This window comes from Solanum stenotomum, chromosome 7 (genome assembly GCF_019186545.1).
Source record: "Solanum stenotomum isolate F172 chromosome 7, ASM1918654v1, whole genome shotgun sequence".
Classification (NCBI taxonomy): domain Eukaryota; kingdom Viridiplantae; phylum Streptophyta; class Magnoliopsida; order Solanales; family Solanaceae; genus Solanum; species Solanum stenotomum.
Genome location: NC_064288.1, coordinates 5,616,274 through 5,637,620, shown reverse-complemented (window position 1 = coordinate 5,637,620; position 21,347 = coordinate 5,616,274). Strand labels below are relative to the sequence as shown.

Sequence of the window (21,347 nt, the reverse complement as noted above, 5' to 3'; positions counted from 1 at the left end):
TGAATTATTGTTGGATACTATCAGAGTATATAGATACCATCATAATATATAAATACTATTAGAGTGTATATATACTCTGATGGTATCAAGGATGAAGAAGCAATGGTTCTATGAATAGAACAAGGAGACAGTTAGGTAAATAACTTGGATTGTGGGTCCATTCAGGTAAATATATTGGGTTGAGTCCAAATAGAATAAACAGTTTGCCTAATGGGTTCAATTGTGTAGTTTTCCCAATACAAAACTGTTAGAACTTGAAACCAAGGTTGTAATATCTCTTTTCACATTTATACACAAAATTTAGCATTTAAGATTCAACTATATTTCCCAGGTGCAGAAAATGTACAACTACTTTTGCTCTTCTACCACAAGTGAAAGTATTTCAGTTGCACAAAAAACTTGCAGCAATAGTATCAGCAGAAAGGTACCAATTTACATGCAGCAATAGATTCCAGAATCCAAGTATGCTGAACGGTCTGAAAACCGATTTGCTTGGCTAGATCCTCAGCTTCAGCTAATCTTTGCTGCAAAATACTGTTTTCTTCTTCAAACATGCAACCCTGCGGGACATCACAGTTGTATACGACTAGAGAAGATGGCTGAGTTCCCTGTGCAGAATGATTCTGTTTCACCAACTGCTCCTCACTCTGAATGACAGTGCCTCCAGCCTTCTCGACTAGATCTAACAGGTCACTTTTGTAAGCTGGCATAAAATCTCCAATCAAATAAAACTCGAAACCATCAAAAAGCTTTGGCGCCTGTAACATAAAGGAATAATTGTTTACTGGAGACTAAAGCTTTTAATATGTGCCACCTCAGTTGAGAACCAGGAAAAAAAAAATTTTAGCCATCAAGCTTATTCACAAGGAATATAATAAACTAGTTTCTCTAGCTCTGCAATAACCAGATACTTACATTAGTTGAGGCCCTCAACCTTCCAGCTTTGGGGCCCCCAGAACGGCCATAATTGTCTAGACTTATTTCATAAAGTTCTTCATTTACTGGACCATTTGCTGCAACACAAGCTTTTACCCCTGCAAATAAACAAGTTCCATGGTAGGAGAATGGAATTAAAATAAAATAATCATCCTTCTTCATTAGACACCTAATTAACTATTGATCCAGGCCAAGCAAACTATTTCCAAAAAAAAGTCCACGCATTCAAAGTGACTCTGGAGAAGTCAAACATGTATTCAGGTATTTCCTGCTCTTCCCTCAACACCAAAACAACTTATTCTTATATCCCCACACATTCTACTTTATTGCATTTCTTGATTCAATAGCGATTCAACGTTCACCCTCATTCCATGGAGAACCAAATGAAAAACCTATCCCACAAACAATTTTATATAACAGGAAACAGTACTTACAGTCCATAGTTAGGATCCATTTTCCACTCAAAATCGCCATGAGAACTTTCATTGTTCTGGTGCATGCACCCTTTACATCAGTTGTTGCAACAACATGTGTGACATTTGGTTTCCAGAACTTGCACACAGTTGCACCACACATATCAGCAAATTTCACCAACATATACTGCAAAATGTCAAAAAACAATACGATGGATTAATAATGTCCGAAATGCACCATTTTCGGCTAACAATTCCAAACAAAAAGAAGTTACAATTTTGTTTTACTTCAAAGGCTTTCTCAAACTAAAAGGGCACTAAAGTAGGCTAAAGTACAAATACCATACAAGTAAACAAATAAAAGTAAAGATACTAAAATAAGTGGATCTTTCATACATTGCTATTCCCAGGACATGCATCAATGATCAACCAGGACTAAAACATCAACCTAACGTTGACAAACGTAGAGTTAAACCACCTATGCATGACCATGATATGTTGGCTCCTCTAGTATACCAGAGAGCTGAAATAATCAAATAAACAAAGGGTTTTTGACTGGAAACATGCCAATGGCAGTTCTCCATGTGACTTGTAACTGCATACATGATTGTAAGACTGATCAAACAGTCTTAAAATAGATACAAGGGACATATGATAGAACTAGCAGAGGATATAGTCACTGCAGAAAAGATAAACCAACCGTATCTTCTGAGGATAGAACAGACCCACAAAGAACCCATTCTTTTGGTCCATCTGATGATCTTGCCCAAAAAGTCAACTGCTCGGTGGTTCTGCATGCACAATGGTCAAAAAGGAAGAGAGTTATGGAGTTGCTTATAGATGAGGACAATTCAGGACAATTACCCTCATATTCTAATGACTAAACATATCACAATTGCCCTTTGATTTACATATAAAAAAAAAATGATGTGTTATAGTATACAAGCAAGTTTTGTTATGTATTTCATGAATTAATATGAAGCTCTTCAACTAATAAACCCCGATATTATGTGGCTTCCGTCATGTAACAGAGCTTGATATCCAATATGTTCCAATAGATATGCTAGCTAACTTCTTGACAAGGATATTACTTCATTCAAAGTCTAGAAGAAAGAGAAAACAAAAACATTTTCCCAATTTTACACTAATGGATAAATCATAATGGACTACTCAATTTAAGTATTTAACTAGACTATTAAAACCTAAACAGATACACATCTCTTCTAGTGTGCATACGTATGTGAAGATACTCCTATTAGACATACTAATACCTTAACAAGCCTCTTCTCCACATGACAATCAAATGAGATACACTTGCTTATCAAGAGCATACTGAAACCTAATTATACCAGCAACTCGAGCAGTTCCTCTTACGGCTTCACTTAACAAATAGCAACATTGTGGATTCACTACATTTTTATGACAAGAGATACCAACACTTTGTCATTCAATCAGGGTGGATCAAGGGTGAGGCTAGTAAAGTGATTACCAGACTCTCCTTTTTTTGATTCCTTCAAAGACCAGATCTAAGTTCTGTCGAGCAATCGCTTGAAAAAGCCTTCTATAAGGCGGGCTGCGGTGAGTCCCATAGTTCTCTATCTGAAGAGGTTGAGACAGTTAGTCATCTATTCCTAAAATGCAAGATAACTACACAACTGTGGAGGATTTTTGTTAGACTTAGGGGCATTAGCTGGGTCATGCCTAACAAAATAACTCACTTGTTATATAGTTGGGAGGAAGCAGGAGTACGAGCAGCAGACAGAGACAGATGGAGAATTGTCCCAACTTGCATCTGGTGGACAATATGGAAGGAAAGGAGTTCAAGATGTTTTGAAAGCAAAAACTGTGACCTACAGATGATCAAACTAAACTGTTTGACTTTTTTGTTTCTGGTGCAAACAAATATACTTGAGGATACCGACTCAATTATAGACGGGTCTTGTTAGGATTTTGAGTCAGTTTTTTTGTCTTTTGATATTGTTGTACATATGGTTTCAGTGCAATCCATGTACTGACTTGTCAATATACACAAATGCTACCTTCTCAAAAGAAAAGAAAAAATAGGTGGTCCAAGTAGATTTTTAAGGATAATGGCTTCCCAAACGGATAGAGTGTTCCCCTCTAATCTAAGGCCTCTTAGCAGAAAGAGAGTCTTCAGTAACCCTGTCCGAATGAAGGGCTTCCTCTACCTTAAGTTCCGTTTGGAATTAGGCCTCCAGAATATCTTGTCCGAGGGAACTGATCTAAGCATAGCTCTCTCTCTCAAATACAAATGTCAAGAAAGGAGTTCCTTGGATAAGTGGAAAAATGCTAAAAAAAATCTTTTCATTTCTCTTTGAAGGCTTTTGTCCTACTTATAGTATATCAGTCCTCCCGCCAATACTTGTGTTTTTATTAACCAAGAACACATGCACTTTGTTGGCACTAAAAAAGGTTATGCAATCCACTAGTGCAACTGAAGGTGCGCAGCCTCGTTTGAACAACTCTCAACTTCACACGCACCTACTCTTACTAGAAGTCTCATCTCTCACAGGTCCAATTCCGGTCTCTAACTAACTTACTTAATAGGCAAGGCCTGAAGAGAGACATTCAGAAAACCTGATTTCCTGTCTAAAAAATCTGACTCAAAAGATAAAAGTAGACCGAACAAAAGAGATTTCACTTTTGACGATTGAAAAGTGGTGATGCTCTTTGATTGCGTCCGCTTGCTTGATCATTTATCTTCTAGTTGTCCCCTAAGTCCCTTTCGCCTATTGAGTCTCAGTTTTGGATAGAGTCCATTACCTATCTTTCATTGTTTGAATGAGACTATATGATGTCCTTTCATCTCAAACAGAATGCAATAAGAGAGAAAGCTTAGGAAATCTCGTATGAAAAGGAGGCTATGGAGTATGGCCCCTACCCCTTCATTTATACAGTAGTTGCAATGTTCATTATCCCTTAGGGCTAGACCTCAGCCCAGATCATCCTTGGATGCTAGCGATCCTTTCACCGAACTCTTCAAAGAGGACACTAGTTTTCTATTTTTGAAGGGTTTACCAACAAACCAGAGGGTTAATGTTAGCACCCCTTTAGTCTACCAACGGTTTACACATGGGAGATTTAAGGAAATTAGAAAATAGATTACTTTAGCTTATAAGTTATTTTACTACAGCTTTTAAGTATTTATGTTTTTATTTTCTGTGTAGCACTTATTGCAGTAAGGAGGTTACTCCTCCACTTTCTCATTCAGTTGTAGTAGGCAGTAGGCAGTTACTTTCTTTGTTTCAGTGTTGTATTTAATGTATTTGAATTCAATGAAATGTTAGGCAGAAAATTACTAAGTCTTTGAGTACTTCAAACTCAAGAGATTACAGGTTCTCTCTTAACGAACCAGCATCATAGTAGGAAGAAAACATTCGATTTCACACTACAACGCCCCATAACCAGATCTATAACAGGGGACCATAACAGTTAAGGCTCTCACCTTTTTTCAAATCAAAGAAAGAAGAGTCTTTTGATTCGGGCCTTTACCCATTTTCCTTTGTGAGGGAAGTTTGTGCAAATGAATCAATAGTCAAAGTATAAGGAAGATGGCATAGAGCATAGAATGAGACTGATGTTTGGAATGCCCTGTTTACTGGGGTTGTGATAGAAGGAGTTCTGGCACTTTCTGAAGAGGGAATCAAACTAGTGTGTCACTGTTTTAGAAGAGGAAGCGTAGCTGGCACGTTGAACCATGTTTGTCAACGGTGAAACAAAGCCCTAAAGTGAGGGACCTAGAGATAATATTTCTCAACTGTCAATCGACATGACAATCATGCGTTCTTGAAAAAGCCTTTTTCATTCCGTCTCCAATTAAATGAAGAGAAACTCTGGTGACATGAAAGTTGTGCTCAACACTCTCTTTCCTATTTCACTATGCTAAGTGGTCTTTGTCTTTCTTGTTGGATGACTACTATGAAAAAAGATGTCAACTATTCCAGTCTTTGGTCAATCCATGTTGATGCTAGAAGAGTTATTCATGTCGCCCACCCTAAGGACACAAGGAAGACTATCCACCATTTTGCTCAAACCTTTGCTACCTAAGTTATATAGTCGACTGCGAGAAGGACGGTTCAAGCTATGGTTGCCCCATGGGATGCTCCCTTGAAACCTTTGTCCGGTCAATGCGAGAAAGAGAGGTGATGTAAACATAAGAATGGAAGGTTTGCTTCTCAGTTGTCGGGCCAATGATGCTCTTCTAGCTTTACCTACACGGCAAGGGAATATCAATGGCGAGGTGAGAAATTCTCTGCACCAATGATCTGATCAAGTTCTCTTTTTTTTTTCCATTACAGGCAGCTGTCAAAGCCGTGTTTGATCATCACCTACATGCTCCATTACAACTTCGTTCATACGACAATCAATTGACAATAAAGCAAATAAGGAAGAGTTTTGATCACCGTGTGGGTGGTCTCAATCAGGGTTTCCATTCCACGTGCACTAAAAAGAAAGGAAGACCGGTGCGACTATAGTAATGCCAAGCATACAAGCAAAGGACTACCTACCCCATATTGACTAATGAAAGAAGCTCTTCGCGGATGAGGACAAGCGATAGCGGTTCTATTCTTGCTCTTCCTATTCCATACCATAAACACACCTTTAATTCATCGACATTGGTGCTAGAGGCTCTATCCCCACCCACTAGCCCTTTATGGAGTTAGCGGACCAAGAAAAAACACCCCATTCCCACAGCCTCAAGCTCTAGCTTTCATGGTGGAGGGCTAAAAAGGAAGCTCTACCCACGAGAAAAGGGGTAATAGACTATTACCATTCAGTTCATGTGACGAATTGAACATCGTTAGGTCCTGAATTCTGCGAAGCAACAAATCTAAAGATCTCCATTACGTCGTACAATTTATCAATCCGGAGAACTTACTTTCAGTTTAAGTCATCTAATCTACTCCTATCTAAAGTGATGCTAGATTGCTTCATAGAGGTGCACTGCACTCGACCACATGATGAACATGTTTAAGCTAAAAAGGGATGTGATGGTCCTCGTCTTATCCCACCAAGACAAGTCAGCCTAAAACCCAACCATTACGATAACTTGTGGAAATAAAACGATAATAAAAGTCCAATACTATAAAATAATGCAAAAATTCGTAATCAACTTAAATATATCCCAAAACCTGGTTTCCATGATGTCTCAAAAAATGTATTACACTAGAATTGAAAGAAAAAATAAGTCTCAAATGATGTCTCTAAAATAGAACAAGATCATAAATAGGAGTAAGAGGGTCCGCTGAGATGACAAATAGCTACCTCACAAATCTCCTTAGGAAGCCTCGGACAAGAAGAGGAAAGGGAGTATCACGAAGATCAGATCCGGGCTAGTAACCTACAAAAATGTAGAAGCAAGGGGTGAGTATCATACTACACGGTACTCAACAAGTAAACTTCTAAACACAAGATGAGGGAGTAGAATACGTGTAATTACACCCCAACCAAACCTCTACAACTACAACCTGCATAAAACCAGTCCAACCTACTAGTTCACAATTTAGATATCCCATAGTTCAACAACACTCTAATAATAACAGATCAGCAACACACGGGGTCAAGTTCATCAATAACAAGTTCCACAATAGGCACTCACAAGTTCACAAATGATATAGATATGTAATGCCAACTATAGTGATCCATGTCTGACCTAACGATACACACGTTGTCTCTCAGTCCGGGACCCATGGGGGACATATCTGTCCATGCATCCGTCGCGGCACGACCCTCGATAGTAAAATCCATCACGGCGTGCAATAGGTCCCTCGATAATAGAATCCCCCGCAGCGTGCGACACGTCTCTCAAATCATAGTATCCATCTCGGCGGGCGACACATCCCTCCAAATGGTACATCCTCTTTAATTTCTTATTCTTCCTCAGTTCACATAACACAACCAATGCAAATGACATGCTCACACAAATAATGCGGAGATGACCATTTTCATAACAATGCACCATTCACAACAAAACAATCGTCATACAACATCAAAAATGAATCAATAAGCCTTTCGAAATCATTCTCAACACATCACACACCAAAAATTAATCACATTGCCTTTTATTACCCATTTCTCATACATTAGAATTATTCAATATGGACAAGTCAATCCATCACCAAGTCTCATTACTCCCAAACACATACTACAAGGAAGTACACAATTATATACACTTAACAAGGGTTTAGAAATCCACTTGCCTCAAACAATCGAGCAATTACTTCGGGACTTGAGTCTTACCCTTTCATAAGGCTTCAAAGTGCTTCCAATCTATCAATTATATAATCATCATAAGAATACGAATCTAATGACACTCATATTACTATATTTGGTTTTGGCTTGAAAATCGGGTCAAAAAGTCATTCCGAGCCACCAAATTTAAATTTGAAATTTTCTCTCAGATTATGTTTACCCATGATAAACAAACTCGCATGCAAAATTTCAGCTAAAACGGATCGTTATTCGACCCTCAAACCAAGATTTTGTTCTAAGAACTCTAGACCTATATTTTCTTAATTTAGCATAAGTTATACACATTTTTAACCTAAAAATCTGTTCATAATCACATAAAAATTTAATGGAAGGACGACAAGCATTACCTTAACGCTTTGGGATGAAAATTCTAATTTTTCTCCTCTATTTCCCCCTCTTTTTCTCCCTTTCTTTTTTTTCCTTTGTTGGGTAACTAACCTGAATAGATAACATGTTCATAAAGTACCTCAAACCATTGTCAACCTCATCATTCCAATATCCTCAAAATACATCATCGAGCCATCACCTTACTCAACGCCCCTTCAAATTGTTGAACATTCTGAATCTAACCACGCATCCTTTTCATAAGTCTATCACTTCCATCTTAGTTTGAGGCTATGAAAATGATGCATGGTTAGATTTAGAATTTTGAAGGGGCTGAGTAAGGTGATGACTCGATGATGTATTTTGAGGATATTGAAATGATGAGGTTGACAATGGTTTGAGGTACTTTATGAACATGTTATCTTTTCAGGTTAGTTACCCAACAGAGGAAAAAAAATTACACAGACGAAAAAAAAGAAAAGAAAGGGAGAAAAATTGGGATTTTCATCCCAAAGCATTAAGGTAATGCTTCTAGTCCTTTCCATTAAATTTTTATGTGATTATGAATAGATTTTTAGGATAAAAATGTGTATAACTTATGCTAAATTAAGAAAATATAGGTCTAGGGTTCTTAGAACAAAATCTTGGTTTGGGGGTTAGAATAACGATTTGTTTTAGCTGAAATTTTGCATGCGAGTTTGTTTATCATGGGTAAACATAATCTGAAAGAAAATTTCAAATTCAAATTTGGTGGCTCGGAATGACTTTTTGACTCGATTTTCCATCCAAAACTAAATATAGTAATATGGGTGTCATTAGATTCGTATTCTTATGAGGATTATAGATTTGATAGATTGGAAGCACTTTGAAGCTTTATGAAAGGGGAAGACTCAAGTCCCGAAGTAATTGCTCGATTGTTTGAGGCAAGTGGATTTCTAAACCCTTGTTAAGTGTATAGAAATCGTGTATTTCCTTGTAGTATTTTTTTGGGAGTAATGAGACGTGATGATGGGTTGACTTGTCCATATTGAATAATTCTAATATATGCAAAAGGGGTAATAAAAGGCAATATGATTGATTTTTGGTATGTGATGTGTTGAGAATGATTTTGAAAGGCTTATTGATCCATTTTTTATGTTGTATCACAATTGTGTTGTTGTGAATTGTGCATTGTCTTGAAAATGGTCATCTCCTCATTATGTGTGAACATGTCATTTGCATTGGTTCTGAGACATGGTTGTGACATGTGTTATGTGAATTGAGGAAAAATAAGAAATTAAAGAGTATGTACTATTTCGAGGGACGTGTCGCATGCCACAACGGATACTATGATTCGAGGGACGTGTCGCACGCTGCGGGGGATTCTATTATCAAGGGACGTGTCGCACGCCGCAATGAATTTTTACTACCGAGGGTCGTGTCGCACGCCGCGACGGATGCATGGACAGATATGTCCTCCATGGGCCCTGGACTGAGAGACAGCGAGTGTGTATCGTTAGGTCAAACATGCATCACTATACTTGGCATTGCATTTTATGTATTGCATATCTATATCATTTGTGAACTTGAGTGCCTTTTGTGGAACTTGTGATTGATGAACGTTACCCCGTGTGTTGTTGATATGTTATTATTAGAGTGTTGTTGTTGAACTATGTGCTATCTAAATTGTGAACTATTAGGTTGGATTGGTTTTTATGCAGGTTGTAGTTGTGGAGGTTCGGTTGGGGTGTAAGGAGTACTCGTATTCTACTCCCTTAGCTTGTGTTTAGAAGTTTACTTGTTTAGTACCGTGTGGTATGGTACTCACCCTTGCTTCTACATTTTTGTAGGTTACTAGCCCGGATCTTCGTGATACTCCCTTTCCTCTTCTTGTTTGAGGCATCCTAAGAAGATTTGTTAGATAGTTGTTTGTCATCTCAGCGGACCCTCTTACTCTTATTTATGATCTTGTTCTATTTTAGAGACAACATCATTTGAGACTTATTTCTTTCAATCAAGTGTAATACATTAGAGGCTTGTGCATGTGACAACCAGGTTTTGGGGTATATTTAAGTTGATTACGAATTTCCGCATTATTTTATAGCATTGGACTTTTATTATCGTTTTATTTCCACAATTTATCGTAATGGTTGGGTTTTAGACTGACCTGTCTTGGTGGGATAAGACGAGTACCATCACATCCTTTTTTGGGTCGTGACAGGTCACTCATTCCTCGCTTGTTCGAAAGAGCTTCAAGTTGGATTCAACAATACATATGATATTCCATTCCAGCCTATACTAGCTCATTGCTTGATTGTAGAAAGAGCATGCCTAAGGAGATATTACGCTCACCGCGCACTTGCATTACAACCTGAGCTTCTCTACCGCTCTGCCTAGCTCCTACGCCTACCACAAACTTGAAAATCATTGTTTAGGCCCAAAAAAAATAGTGATTTTTTTCATTCAAAACAATATTCTTCTTCTTTGTACAAGATTTGTTGGACTCGAGTCAAGAGTCAGTTTGAAACATCTCTACCTCCACAATGTACTGGTAAGGTTTGCGTACACTCTACCATCCCCAAACTCACTTGTGGGATTCCACTGGGTATGTTGTTGTTAAAACAATATTGAAGATGATAAAAAAAAAGGTACAAAATTTATATAAAAAAAGATGGAAAGAAAAACTATCTATGTTTACCAAAAATATTTTAGAATGCTGAAATTAAACTCCTCAAATCTTCATATTAATAAAGAGAAAACAGTCAAATGCATGCCCCGTCCCACAACCTATTAGCTAGTGACCAACTACACACTTATACTTCACAATTACCCCCTGGACTACTTTAAATGGAATAAATAAACCCTTAAGTGTTGAGTTGGCACATAGAATGCATTTTACTCTCTCAAAGAGAATGAGTTGCCTTTTTCTTTTTATTTTAGAATTCTTCTCCTTCTCTTTTTCTTTTTCTTTCTCGTTATTTACCTAAACAACTATATCTCCTCCACCATTATCATTGTTGAAGCTTCATCCATGAATGTCTGGTATACAAATTACTAGCAATTGATGCATTTATGAACAAAATTCTTCAATAGACTTGTTTAGAACACATCTAATAATCAAATCCATTTTTAAAAGGCCTACCCATTAATTGATTTTCCTCTTTCTAAGCCATTGACTCAAGAGTAACAACAACAAAGTGAAGAAGCAATGGGGTTGTTGTTTTTGAACTTATTAGAAGGAACTAAAATGGAAACAACTGCTACATGCAGAAGGTACTAGGTAGCCATAACTCACCATCATCCATATTTTTTGAAGAACCCGCTAAGAATCAAAACCAAACTCATATTATAACATGTTCATGAATATTTTGGAGAGAGTAAGAATGAGGGGTTTTTAAAATTGACGTTACGAGTTCATTTTGCCTGCAGAGCCGAAGAGCTGCAATGGTGGCTTCTCTATTTGGAACTTGACACGTGACAGCTCAGAGAAGATGGCAATAATTTTTATGGATAAAGTAGTGCATTAGAGTAGATTCTGATTTGTTAGACACAGGAATTTTGAGGTAAAACAAATGGTATTTTATAGTGATTAGGGCTGAAATAATGATTGAAGAAGAAAGGAAGATGAAGGAAAAAGAAAGATGAACTGATGAAATACACGTGTCAAGCGTGTGTATTTCACCATAAAACACATGACTGATTATGACATTTTAGGGTGGAATCAATTTCACTTTAAAATGGTTCAAGAGGTACCCATGAATCATAGGTGTGTAGTTGGTATTGGCTAATAGGTTGGGAGGCAATTGACTATTTTCTCTATTAATAAATAAAGTTTTTACAACAACCTCCAAAGTAATGTATTGCAAACAAATGCCTAACATCTTGTTAACTAGAATTAATTCTTCTTTTTATAAATAATAATGTTATTATTTGAAGTCAAAGTAGTAGTGTACATTATTAATATCTAGAAAACCAGTATAAAATATTGATGGTACTAGGAAGGTACACCAATTTCAAAATTAACAAAACTTAAACCAAGGAGTTTAAGGCAAGTGGGTAGATTGAATTAGTAGAACACAGATTTTAAAATTCATATAATGATGATTTTATCATTCTCAACAACTACCAATAATTTAAGAGCCGATAGAAAACAAAATAGCCAGTGCCTTAATATACTCTTCTTACAGGGGAGAAGCCTTTGGAAGCATTTCCCTCCTGATATGTTTTTTGGGCTTTGACTTCTCACTTGGAAATTTAACAGATTTATGAATTGGGCACAGCATCACAAAGTTCTCCTGTAATTAAAGATGTAAACTTTAAGGGAAAATAAGAAGATGAAAACTTTACAATGCTCAATTTGATAAATATGTTAACTAGTTGTATTTACTTACCATATCCCATTGGCAATCCTGGATTTCAAATGCACAGGGCACATGATAACTCCTCCTGCAAGACGTCACGTAGCAGCCAAGTGCTGCACCCTTCATGCCACAACTACTACACTTGAGTTTTGCAGCTCTTGCCAACTCGGTGTCCAAATTCTTTATAATTTCTCCTTCATAATATACTTGAGGTGCCCTGTAACCAATGAAATTAAGTTCCGAAAAGGATCCAATCAAACCTAACTTACCTAAGTTTATTGACTAGCAAATAATTGTGGCGTTCCAAATAAAGCAGCACGCCAAAGGATCAACGGAAATATGATGTAATATAAGAATGAGATTATGCTTTAGCAGTGGAGATACAAGTCATGTAGTGAAACAGCCTATACGCGTTGCCTGATTAGCTCTATATGAGTTTAACCCCTATCTGGATTATTCAAATTTGACTAAATTCACTACAAACACAGTTTCATAAGCACAACAGATTATGATGTTCGATTGTTACAACCAAAGGTTACTAAACACATTTGGATTGCGTTCTTGGTGCATCTGCAGGGAGGAAACTCATGCGCATATGTTCTTTGATAGCTCTTATTCCCAGCACATCTGGAAGACTCTACTACATTGTATGGGACTTAATAGGCAGATTGGATCATGGGAGGCTGAGGTAGGGTGGCTGTCAGTTAAGGTGAACAATAGAAGATCTATGAATGCTATCATGGGGTTTCTATTTGTAGCCACTGCTATCATCTCTGGTTAGATCAAAACAGTTGAGATTCAGTCAGAAAGCACATGAAAGCAAAGCTATCATTAGAGTCATAGTTCTACAGTTACATATAGTGGGTAAATGGACAAACTGTTTAGATAGGCTTAGTTATTTTCATTGTTTGTAGACTTGGTTCTGTTTTGTTTAGCTGACCAACTAACCATAGTTTCCTCTTGGTTATTTTTGAGGATCTAGCTCTAGTGTCCAATGAGCTAGTATGTGAATATTGACACTTTTATTAAATAAAAAGAATTCGTTAGACCAACAAAAGAAGGCTCCTTTTTTTCTCCAACTCCAATTGTCCATAACATCTATCCACAGCTAAATAATTCAAGCATAAAGATGAGGAGACATAATGCATTAAAGTCCACTTGTTCCATCTCATCCTGTTATCCAACACCTACATAAAGAAATGAAGTGATTGCACAGGATAGAGCTGTCACTTAACTGCTACTTAAAGCTTCCCTTTATCAGTTGCGCAATTATCAAACATTATTATGTTTTTTGAAATGGCAAGTAATTATAAAACAAAAATATGTCTGGAATATCGAGCAAAGTGATTTTTTTTTTTGAAGAATATCAAGCAAAGTGATTTAAACCACCTACCATTCAATGCACTTACTGTGCACACATATGACTTTGGAAAGAGAAGTAACATTACCCACAACTTCCCTTCCGTTTGCAAAGTACAAAAACAGTCCAGTTTTCTGCAAATATTTGACAAAAAATGAAAAAGTTAGTATCAAGAATCGGTTACATATAGCAGAATATGTCCAGATAAACATGTGCGCAAATAAACAAAGGAGTGGACCACAAAATAAGTGGATAACTTTCCAAATGATAGCAGTGGAGAGAGTATTAAGAAAAATATAAAGCAACACAATAATCACAGCTGATAGCTTGAAGTTTCTCCTTTCATCTACAGTACTGATAAACTCACCTCTGTGGTCTTAGCAGAATGACAGAAAGCACAAACACTTCCTTTCGGAGGATGTTGATCTATAACTGCTTTTGGCTGAACAACATTAGGAGATTCACATATTTTATACTCCAAATTGCAGTTGGAATCAGCAACAATTTCTGAACTAGGACATCTTTGTAGAATATGACCATGACTTTCTAAGCTCATTTCTAACAAACCAGAATTTAGTTTCTTTTGCCGCTTAATATCCCTTTCATGAAATATGTCTTCACCCCCAACTATGCAGAGCATTTGACCTTTCACCACATATGAAGTATCCTGTACTGACTTATTTGCTGCAATGTTCTCTATATTCTGGAAAGCAAGGATCAAATTTGTTTAAAGCGTCAAAAAAGAAGAAAATCATATAGGAGAGAACACTAGAACACTAACAAAAACTTTTGCAAGTTCCATTTTTTTCAATCTAACAAACCAATTAAAACTTATTATAACCCAAGAATCACAAAATCATTAGTTAGCAAGCATGCAACTGCTGTTCCATTGTTCAGTCTGGAATCACTAATATGGGGTCCTACTAAACTGTTTCTTTGTTTGAAAAATCGATGGTTTGTTACCTTTATTGATTGTTGCACTAAAATGACTTGCGTGAATCTGGTCAATGCCAAAAGTGAGGTTTTCTCTTGCTTTCAGTCATTGCATAAGATGATTTGTACTCAATTTGAGGCTATTAAAATCTTGAACTGATAACGGCGAATATATGGATAAAAAATTTGGTGCTTATCTGGAGTTCGAAGGGATAATCCATCAAACTAATTGCCCCTATACTAGTGTACAAAATTGGATTGTTGCAAAAGAAAAATAAGTATTTGTTAGAAGTGGCAAGGTCTCATATGTTTACAATGAATCTACCCAAAACCTACCAGAGATGCCATTCTAGTTGTTGCCTATCTTATCAATAAAATGCCATTTAAACCCTCAATTTTCAGACTACCCTATAGGCTTTAAAAGGTGATAATAAATATATTGTTCCTCCAAAGATGTTTGGGTGTGCTTGCTTTGATCACACTAGAAATTCTGGGAAACTTGATCCTAGAGCCCTTAAGTGTGTCTTTATATTCTCCTATACATTAAGGGTACAAATGCTATCATTCCCCTCCGGGAGATCCTTTGTCATCATGGATGTTACCTTTAGACAGTTTGAGCCCTATTTCGCCATTACACCATCACCTCTTCAAATGGAGAGCAATAAGAAAGAAGAGATGATTCTCCCTAGTTCCACGGTTGAAACCTCTATTACAAGGGTAAGTGAAGTTGGAGAAAATATTCATATGAAGATTATTGGGCACTTGAATAGACTTGATTTGACAACTTACTCAAGGAGAAATAATAGAGCAGAAGAAGTCATTATGCAATATCTCGAAGCTGAATCCTCTTCTAGCAGAGAGTTATCTACATTTTCTAATGAGTTAGAATTGCCTATTGCTCATAGAAAAGGAGTAAACTTGTACCAAACATCATTTATCTAATTTTGTCTCCTATAATTTCCCGTCTCCCTAGATGAAGCCTTTGCTTTTCCTATTTCCTAAGATTTTTATTTCTCTCCCTACAGCCTTTGTGTTGTCTATTTCTTTTTTTTAGTTCCTAGAATTGGAGGGAAGCTTTTGTAAATCCTCAATGGAAGCAATCTATGATTGGAAAACTTAAGGCCTTGTCAAAAATGAGACATGGGAACTTGTCAGGTCACCACCAGACAAGAAGTTGGTTGGGTACAAATGGGGCTTCACTGTGAAACATAAAGTTAATGGTTCAATTGAAATATTCAAAGCAAAAATAGTGGCTTGGCGATTCACTCAGACTTATGGAGTGGATTATGAAGAGACATTTGCTTTTGTTGCTTAAATGAACATTATTAGAATTCTTTCATCTTGTGTAGCTAATCTTGATTGGGACTTTCAACAGTTTGATGTCAAGAATGCATTTCTTCAAGAAGACTTAGAAGAAGAGGTGTCTAAGGAGATCCATCTTGGATTTGATATTGAACAAAGTCAAGGTATGCAGACTGAAAAAAACCTAGTAGATTTTGCAAAGCAATTATCTCCTTTGGTTACTAACAAAGCAATGTTTTTTTTAGATAAGGGTAACTTTGTATTCACAAACGAAATGCATGATCCAAGAAATGATGAATTGGAAATTACATCCCATAGTGTGATGGGCACACCCCCATAAGGGTAATCAGATTACAAGTTCCCTAAGAACTCAACTACTTCTACCACCTCCCCCACCAAATCTTGTTTACACCAAAAAAATAGAAGACTAATACAGTGTGTTTAATCCTCTAAAAAGTATCTTTTTGTCCTTCAAAGCACCTAGTGTTTCTTTCCTCCCATAGGGACCACCAGATACATGATGGATGGGCTTCCACCCTTCTTCCTTTTTACCTCTGCTTCCAACTCTTGGCCAATTGTTCAGAAGCTCCAAAGTAGTCTTTGGCATCACCTAACTAACCCCCAAAATGCATAAAAACATATTCCACATACTGGCAGCTATTTGCCAGTGTATGAATAGATAGTTGTTCACTTCAGCTTTCTGTTCACACATAAAGCACCTTGAACAAATTTGCATGCCTCTTTTCTGTAGGGCATCATGAGTGAGACACTCCTTCTTGATTAGTAGCCAGACAAAACATGAGACTTTCAATGGATATTTAACCTTCCAAGGCAGTTTCCAGGGCCATCAATCAATCAGTGAGACATTATAGTTCATCTTCCAATAGCATGATTTCACTGTATAGACCCCTTTGTTGTGTATCTTCCATATTGACTTACCAGACCTTTGACTGAGAAATTATTTAGAACCCCTAATAACATAGCAGCCTCCTAAATTGCCCAATCATTGAATGCTCTCCTAAACAGTAGATTCCACCCTATTGACTCCATACTTGTGCCACAGTATCATTGTTTTGTAGACTCAATGAATATAGGTGAGGTATTAGATTTCTCAAACTGTCCTCTCTCCTATCCATATTTCATTCCAGAACTCTGTCTTCATTCCATCCCCAACACTAATGCATATGTTGTTTCTAAAATGTGGCCATAGTCTTCGAATGGTCTTCCAGACACTACATCCAAATGTGCCCATAACCTCTTCAGTTGTCCACTGGTTAAGTAAAACCATACTTTCCTACTATAAATCTCCTCCATAAGGCTCTATCTTCAGTACAGAATCTCCATAGCCATTTTTGGAGTAAACAATTGTTCTGGAGACTTAGATTTTTTAGTCCTAAGCCTCTTTGGTTTCTGCTGAGTGTGAGAGTATCCCATTTCACCAAGTTTTAGCGCCTCTCTTTTCCCTATTGCCTTACCAAAGAAAAGATCTCCTCAGCCTCTTTATTTTCTTCTCAATGTTCTTGGGGACTAGAAATAGGCTCATCATACAAGTAGGCAATCCATCTAGTATTGACTTGATGAGGGTCACCCTACCACCTAGTGGCAAATACTGGTTTTTCCATCTGGCTAGCTTCTTCTCACATCTCTCCAACACCACATTCCACACTTCCAGCTCTTTGTTCTTGGCACCCAAAGGTAGTCCCAGATACTTTGTTGGTAGTGTATCTACTTGGCAACCCAATGTCTCGCAGATTGTCAACTTGGCTGATAGGGAAGAGATGGCTCTTCAACTAGTTGACATGGAGGCCTGAAATAACCTCAAAGATAGTGAGTATAGTCCTTATGTGTCTAATTTATGCCTCCTCTGCCTCACAGAATATAAGAGCATCATTAGCATAGAATAAGTGTGTGATCTCCAACTCCTCCCCTCTCCCAGCAAGTGCACTAAATCCTCTCACCCACTCATTAGTCTTTGCCTTCCTGAACATATGATTCAACCCCTCCATGGCTATTAAAAATAGGAAAGGGGACTTAGGGTCTCCCTGTCTAAGATCTTTCTCAAACTGGAAGAACCCTTCCGTGTTTCCGTTTATGAGAAGGAAAAATTTCACACTTGAGATGCAGTATTTGATCCAACCAATCCACTTGCTACCAAATCCCATGTCTTTTAGAATTTTTAGGAGGAAATTCCAATTGACATGGTCATAGCCTCATAGGCTTTCTCAATGTCTAGCTTACATAGAATCCCTGGTTTCTTCTACTTTATCCTTGAGTCTACCAATTCATTAGTCAACAATGTTGCATCCATTATTTGCCTACCTCTCAGAAAAGCCATTTGGTGTGCATAAACCAATTTCCCTATCACTGTCTTCATTCTCTCATTCAGCAACTTAGAGTTGATTTTATAGACTGCACTAACAAAGCAATGCTGATCACACTCTATTCATAAGAGTAAGACATCAAAAGGATGAACTTACTCTTCTCTGGAGGAGGTAAACAAGTTCATTCCAACTCAAATTTTCCTAACCCTTCTGGCCTCTCTGAAAACCCCACAAATTTGCCCATGCTCATAGGCAAATGAGGTTTTTTGTTCTCCTTACTAGTTGTGCTTCTCAAGAAGTACCTTGGAGTTTCTCTCCTCTCTGCAGTTGGTGAAGAAGTAACTAATTTCCTAGCACTTTGGAACTTCTTAGGTTCTCTTTTTTTCCTAGAAGATTCAACTCTAACTCCCAAATTTTCTCTCATCCCCAGTGTCCCCACCCTTCTTCCTCTTCAATCTCTCATTCCTTCTAGCAGAGTACTCCTCGTAAGATCTGCCCTTTTTGAATAAAGGACTTCAATGGTACAATACTCTGGACGAGGTTCCCAATCTTCTACATTGTTGCTAGCCCTCTTATACAAGAATGGTATTGTATAAGAGTTTTCCGCTATATACAATATGGGAGATAATCATTATTTATACCTAACAGCATATCCTATAGAATATTTTCCTTGCTCGAGTTTAGTTTTCTCTGTTTTTGGATCTATATACATATTCTCTGAAAATCCAACATGCCCCTCAAAATTGAAGTGAGAAAAACAACTTGATCTTATTTTGGAAACATAGAAAGCTGCCGCCAAAATCTCACTGGAATAGTCACAATCGCAACCACAAAAAAAGGCAACATTGCAACTTTTTCCTCTAGAAAGTAGTTTGTAACTGCACAGCTAAAGATAATGCTTTTACACATGCACATAAAAAGGAATGTGTTATTAGCCACCAAATAGAAGTGTGGTGCTGCAAATCTCCAGAACATCGTCAGTGTGGCTTAAAATTCGCAAATAATAACAAGAAACTCAATGTTTGGAGGAGAGTGTTGGTCGAGTATGGAGGAGGGCTTCCATTACTGTAGAGAGGGGCAGCGCTAGAATGGTTGTCGAAGAGAAAAGGAAGTTAATTATCAGAGAGAAAGACGGCACCAATCCCCAGAAAACTAAGAGAAAAGAAGGACAAAATTGGCAGGCAAACTGTGAAGGCAGAAGCTAGTTGAGAGATTATAACAAGATCATAAAGGCTCTCACACAAGGAAAAAAGAAGAGAACTTCTTAGTGACTTGATTGTTAATTAACAATGTCCAGATTCAAACATTGCTAAATTCATTGAAATTGAGCAAGGAAAATTTCATAGATAATTCTATGGGATATGTTAAGATATCTTTATGTACTTAATACAAGGAAAAAAAAAAAGGAACAGGCATGGGGAAAGGAGGATATGACAAGTTATGCTAGGAAAAAGATGGGGGCGTTTGGTACTTTGGTAAAAGAAGGGAGATGGAGCTTATGGAGGGGTTTGGAAAAACTTGTTTTTCCCTTTCTCTTAAGCTTTTTAGTTTGTTGGTGAACTTACATGTTTTTAATTGCTATTTATCAATTTTCCAGTTCCCAATATGGCCATCCCACGTTGTTACCTTCTCAAAAATAATATGGCCATCCAACGATGAACCCATGTTTTTAATTTTGCTAGAAAGGTACCTCAATTTAGCTAGATTAGGAACAAAGATGTAGAATGTTAAGATAATATGTGTCCGAATCCGCATATGCCTATCTTCTTTGAACTTGAGTACAAGTTCAAAGAGCCTATATGAGCGGGTGTTTATGGAGAGTTGATAAGGCCATCAAGAACATCTAGACAATGATACATGTTTACATTTTTTGGTGTATATGGATAGAAAGGAACAGGAGATGTTCTGAAGGGGAGGCTTCGCTAGCTTTTTAGTTGGTCTAGTTTATATCCAGCTAGCAGTTCAGTAACTTCAGTTCAACTTCTGGACTTTATTAGCTCTTTAGTTTTGGCATAGTCTGCTTTTGTTAGTTGCCAGATTTTTTGTAAGCTTCAACAACATATCTGTAACTACTGCATCTTCTTGATGGTTTCTTTAATGAAATCACTTCGTAAGAAAAGGAATATTATAGCATCCTCATTTTCTATTTTTATAAACTCTTACCTCATTAAACAACTTTCTTTTTTTGTTTAACAGCTTTTCAATATCAATATGGTCTTCCCATGATGATCCTGTGTTTCTAGTTCTACTATAAAGGTACCTTGGTTAAGCTACATTAGGAACTTGCATTCAACATCTCATATAAATATGGTTAATAAGGCATCTCTTTTTAACATAGATCAGTTAATAAGGCAATTAATATGGAATGATTACCTACAGCTGTAGGTAATCTAGAACTCTTATGTAAGGAGTTATTTCTTGTATATTGTTAATCAAGAAAATAAGAATATTTCTCTTCTACTTCACGAAGCATCTATGATTTTGATAGAGTCACAAGTACCTCCCACCTGACGGTGGGTTATTCTACACCGCTTGGCCCCCAAATGATTTTCTTCTCTTTTTTTTTGTATTTCCGGTCACCAAATCCCCTACTCCCTCCAACGACAAACTGCTCCTTTCTCTGACGACCAGCGCCTAGGATGTTCATAATTCAGTTTACCAAATTGAACCGAAAATTTTGAGATTGTTAGTCCATTGAACCGAAACCCCTCCCACACAAAGAACTTTATATTTTTTCATCTAAGCACCTAAATTGCACTTTCCACAAGAAGTCGTTTTTAATCAATTGGAGTAACATTGCATCAATTATATACACGAAACTGTAAACACATCATTGCACAGACAAAACAACAACAATTGGAAAACCATTGCAGTTAAGGAGTAACAATGAGAGCAGGGATCGGGGAAAAGATGAATCAGAAATTACATCAAACAGAAAAGATTACTTAGAGAATCTAAAGAGACGATGATTACCTTTCAGAGATTCTGGCCTGGATGGAAAAATTGAAGAGACAGAGAGAGGAAGAGAGGGAAAATTATATTACTATTTATTTCAGTAATAAAGTATTAGCGGCATAAACCCTTAACCAAAGTGTCACCTCTGAATAGGCCAGTGTGCGATCCAAATTTAATCGGAGCTTCAATG

The 21,347-nt window shown here is 37.2% G+C and overlaps 2 protein-coding genes across 2 annotated transcripts in view; both read right to left on the bottom strand.

The window, feature by feature from the left end:
- LOC125870339 (photosystem II reaction center W protein, chloroplastic-like) overlaps positions 1-21,347 on the bottom strand; it is an 841,908-nt gene that overhangs the window by 227,769 nt on the left and 592,792 nt on the right. The window lies entirely within an intron of this gene.
- Positions 242-21,259, bottom strand: LOC125870301 (BRCA1-associated RING domain protein 1-like). Its single transcript, XM_049550704.1, has 9 exons — positions 21,176-21,259; positions 14,014-14,349; positions 13,680-13,780; positions 12,317-12,503; positions 12,111-12,220; positions 2,050-2,140; positions 1,371-1,536; positions 916-1,034; positions 242-758 (listed from the first exon to the last, which is right to left on the bottom strand). The coding sequence occupies exons 2-9, from the start codon at positions 14,284-14,286 to the stop codon at positions 414-416; spliced, it is 1,392 nt and encodes a 463-aa protein (XP_049406661.1). The 5' UTR covers positions 14,287-14,349; positions 21,176-21,259; the 3' UTR covers positions 242-413.

What these genes read in the sequence shown, in the direction of transcription:
- LOC125870301 (XM_049550704.1), bottom strand. Translation starts at nt 14,286, where the DNA reads ATGCTCTGCATAGTTGGGGGTGAAGACATATTTCATGAAAGGGATATT. An exon ending in AGGATTGCCAATGGGATATG is followed by an intron (nt 12,221 to 12,316) that starts GTAAGTAAATAC and finishes CTTTAATTACAG; the next exon opens with GAGAACTTTGTGATGCTGTG. An exon ending in TTCTATCCTCAGAAGATACG is followed by an intron (nt 1,537 to 2,049) that starts GTTGGTTTATCT and finishes GACATTTTGCAG; the next exon opens with TATATGTTGGTGAAATTTGC.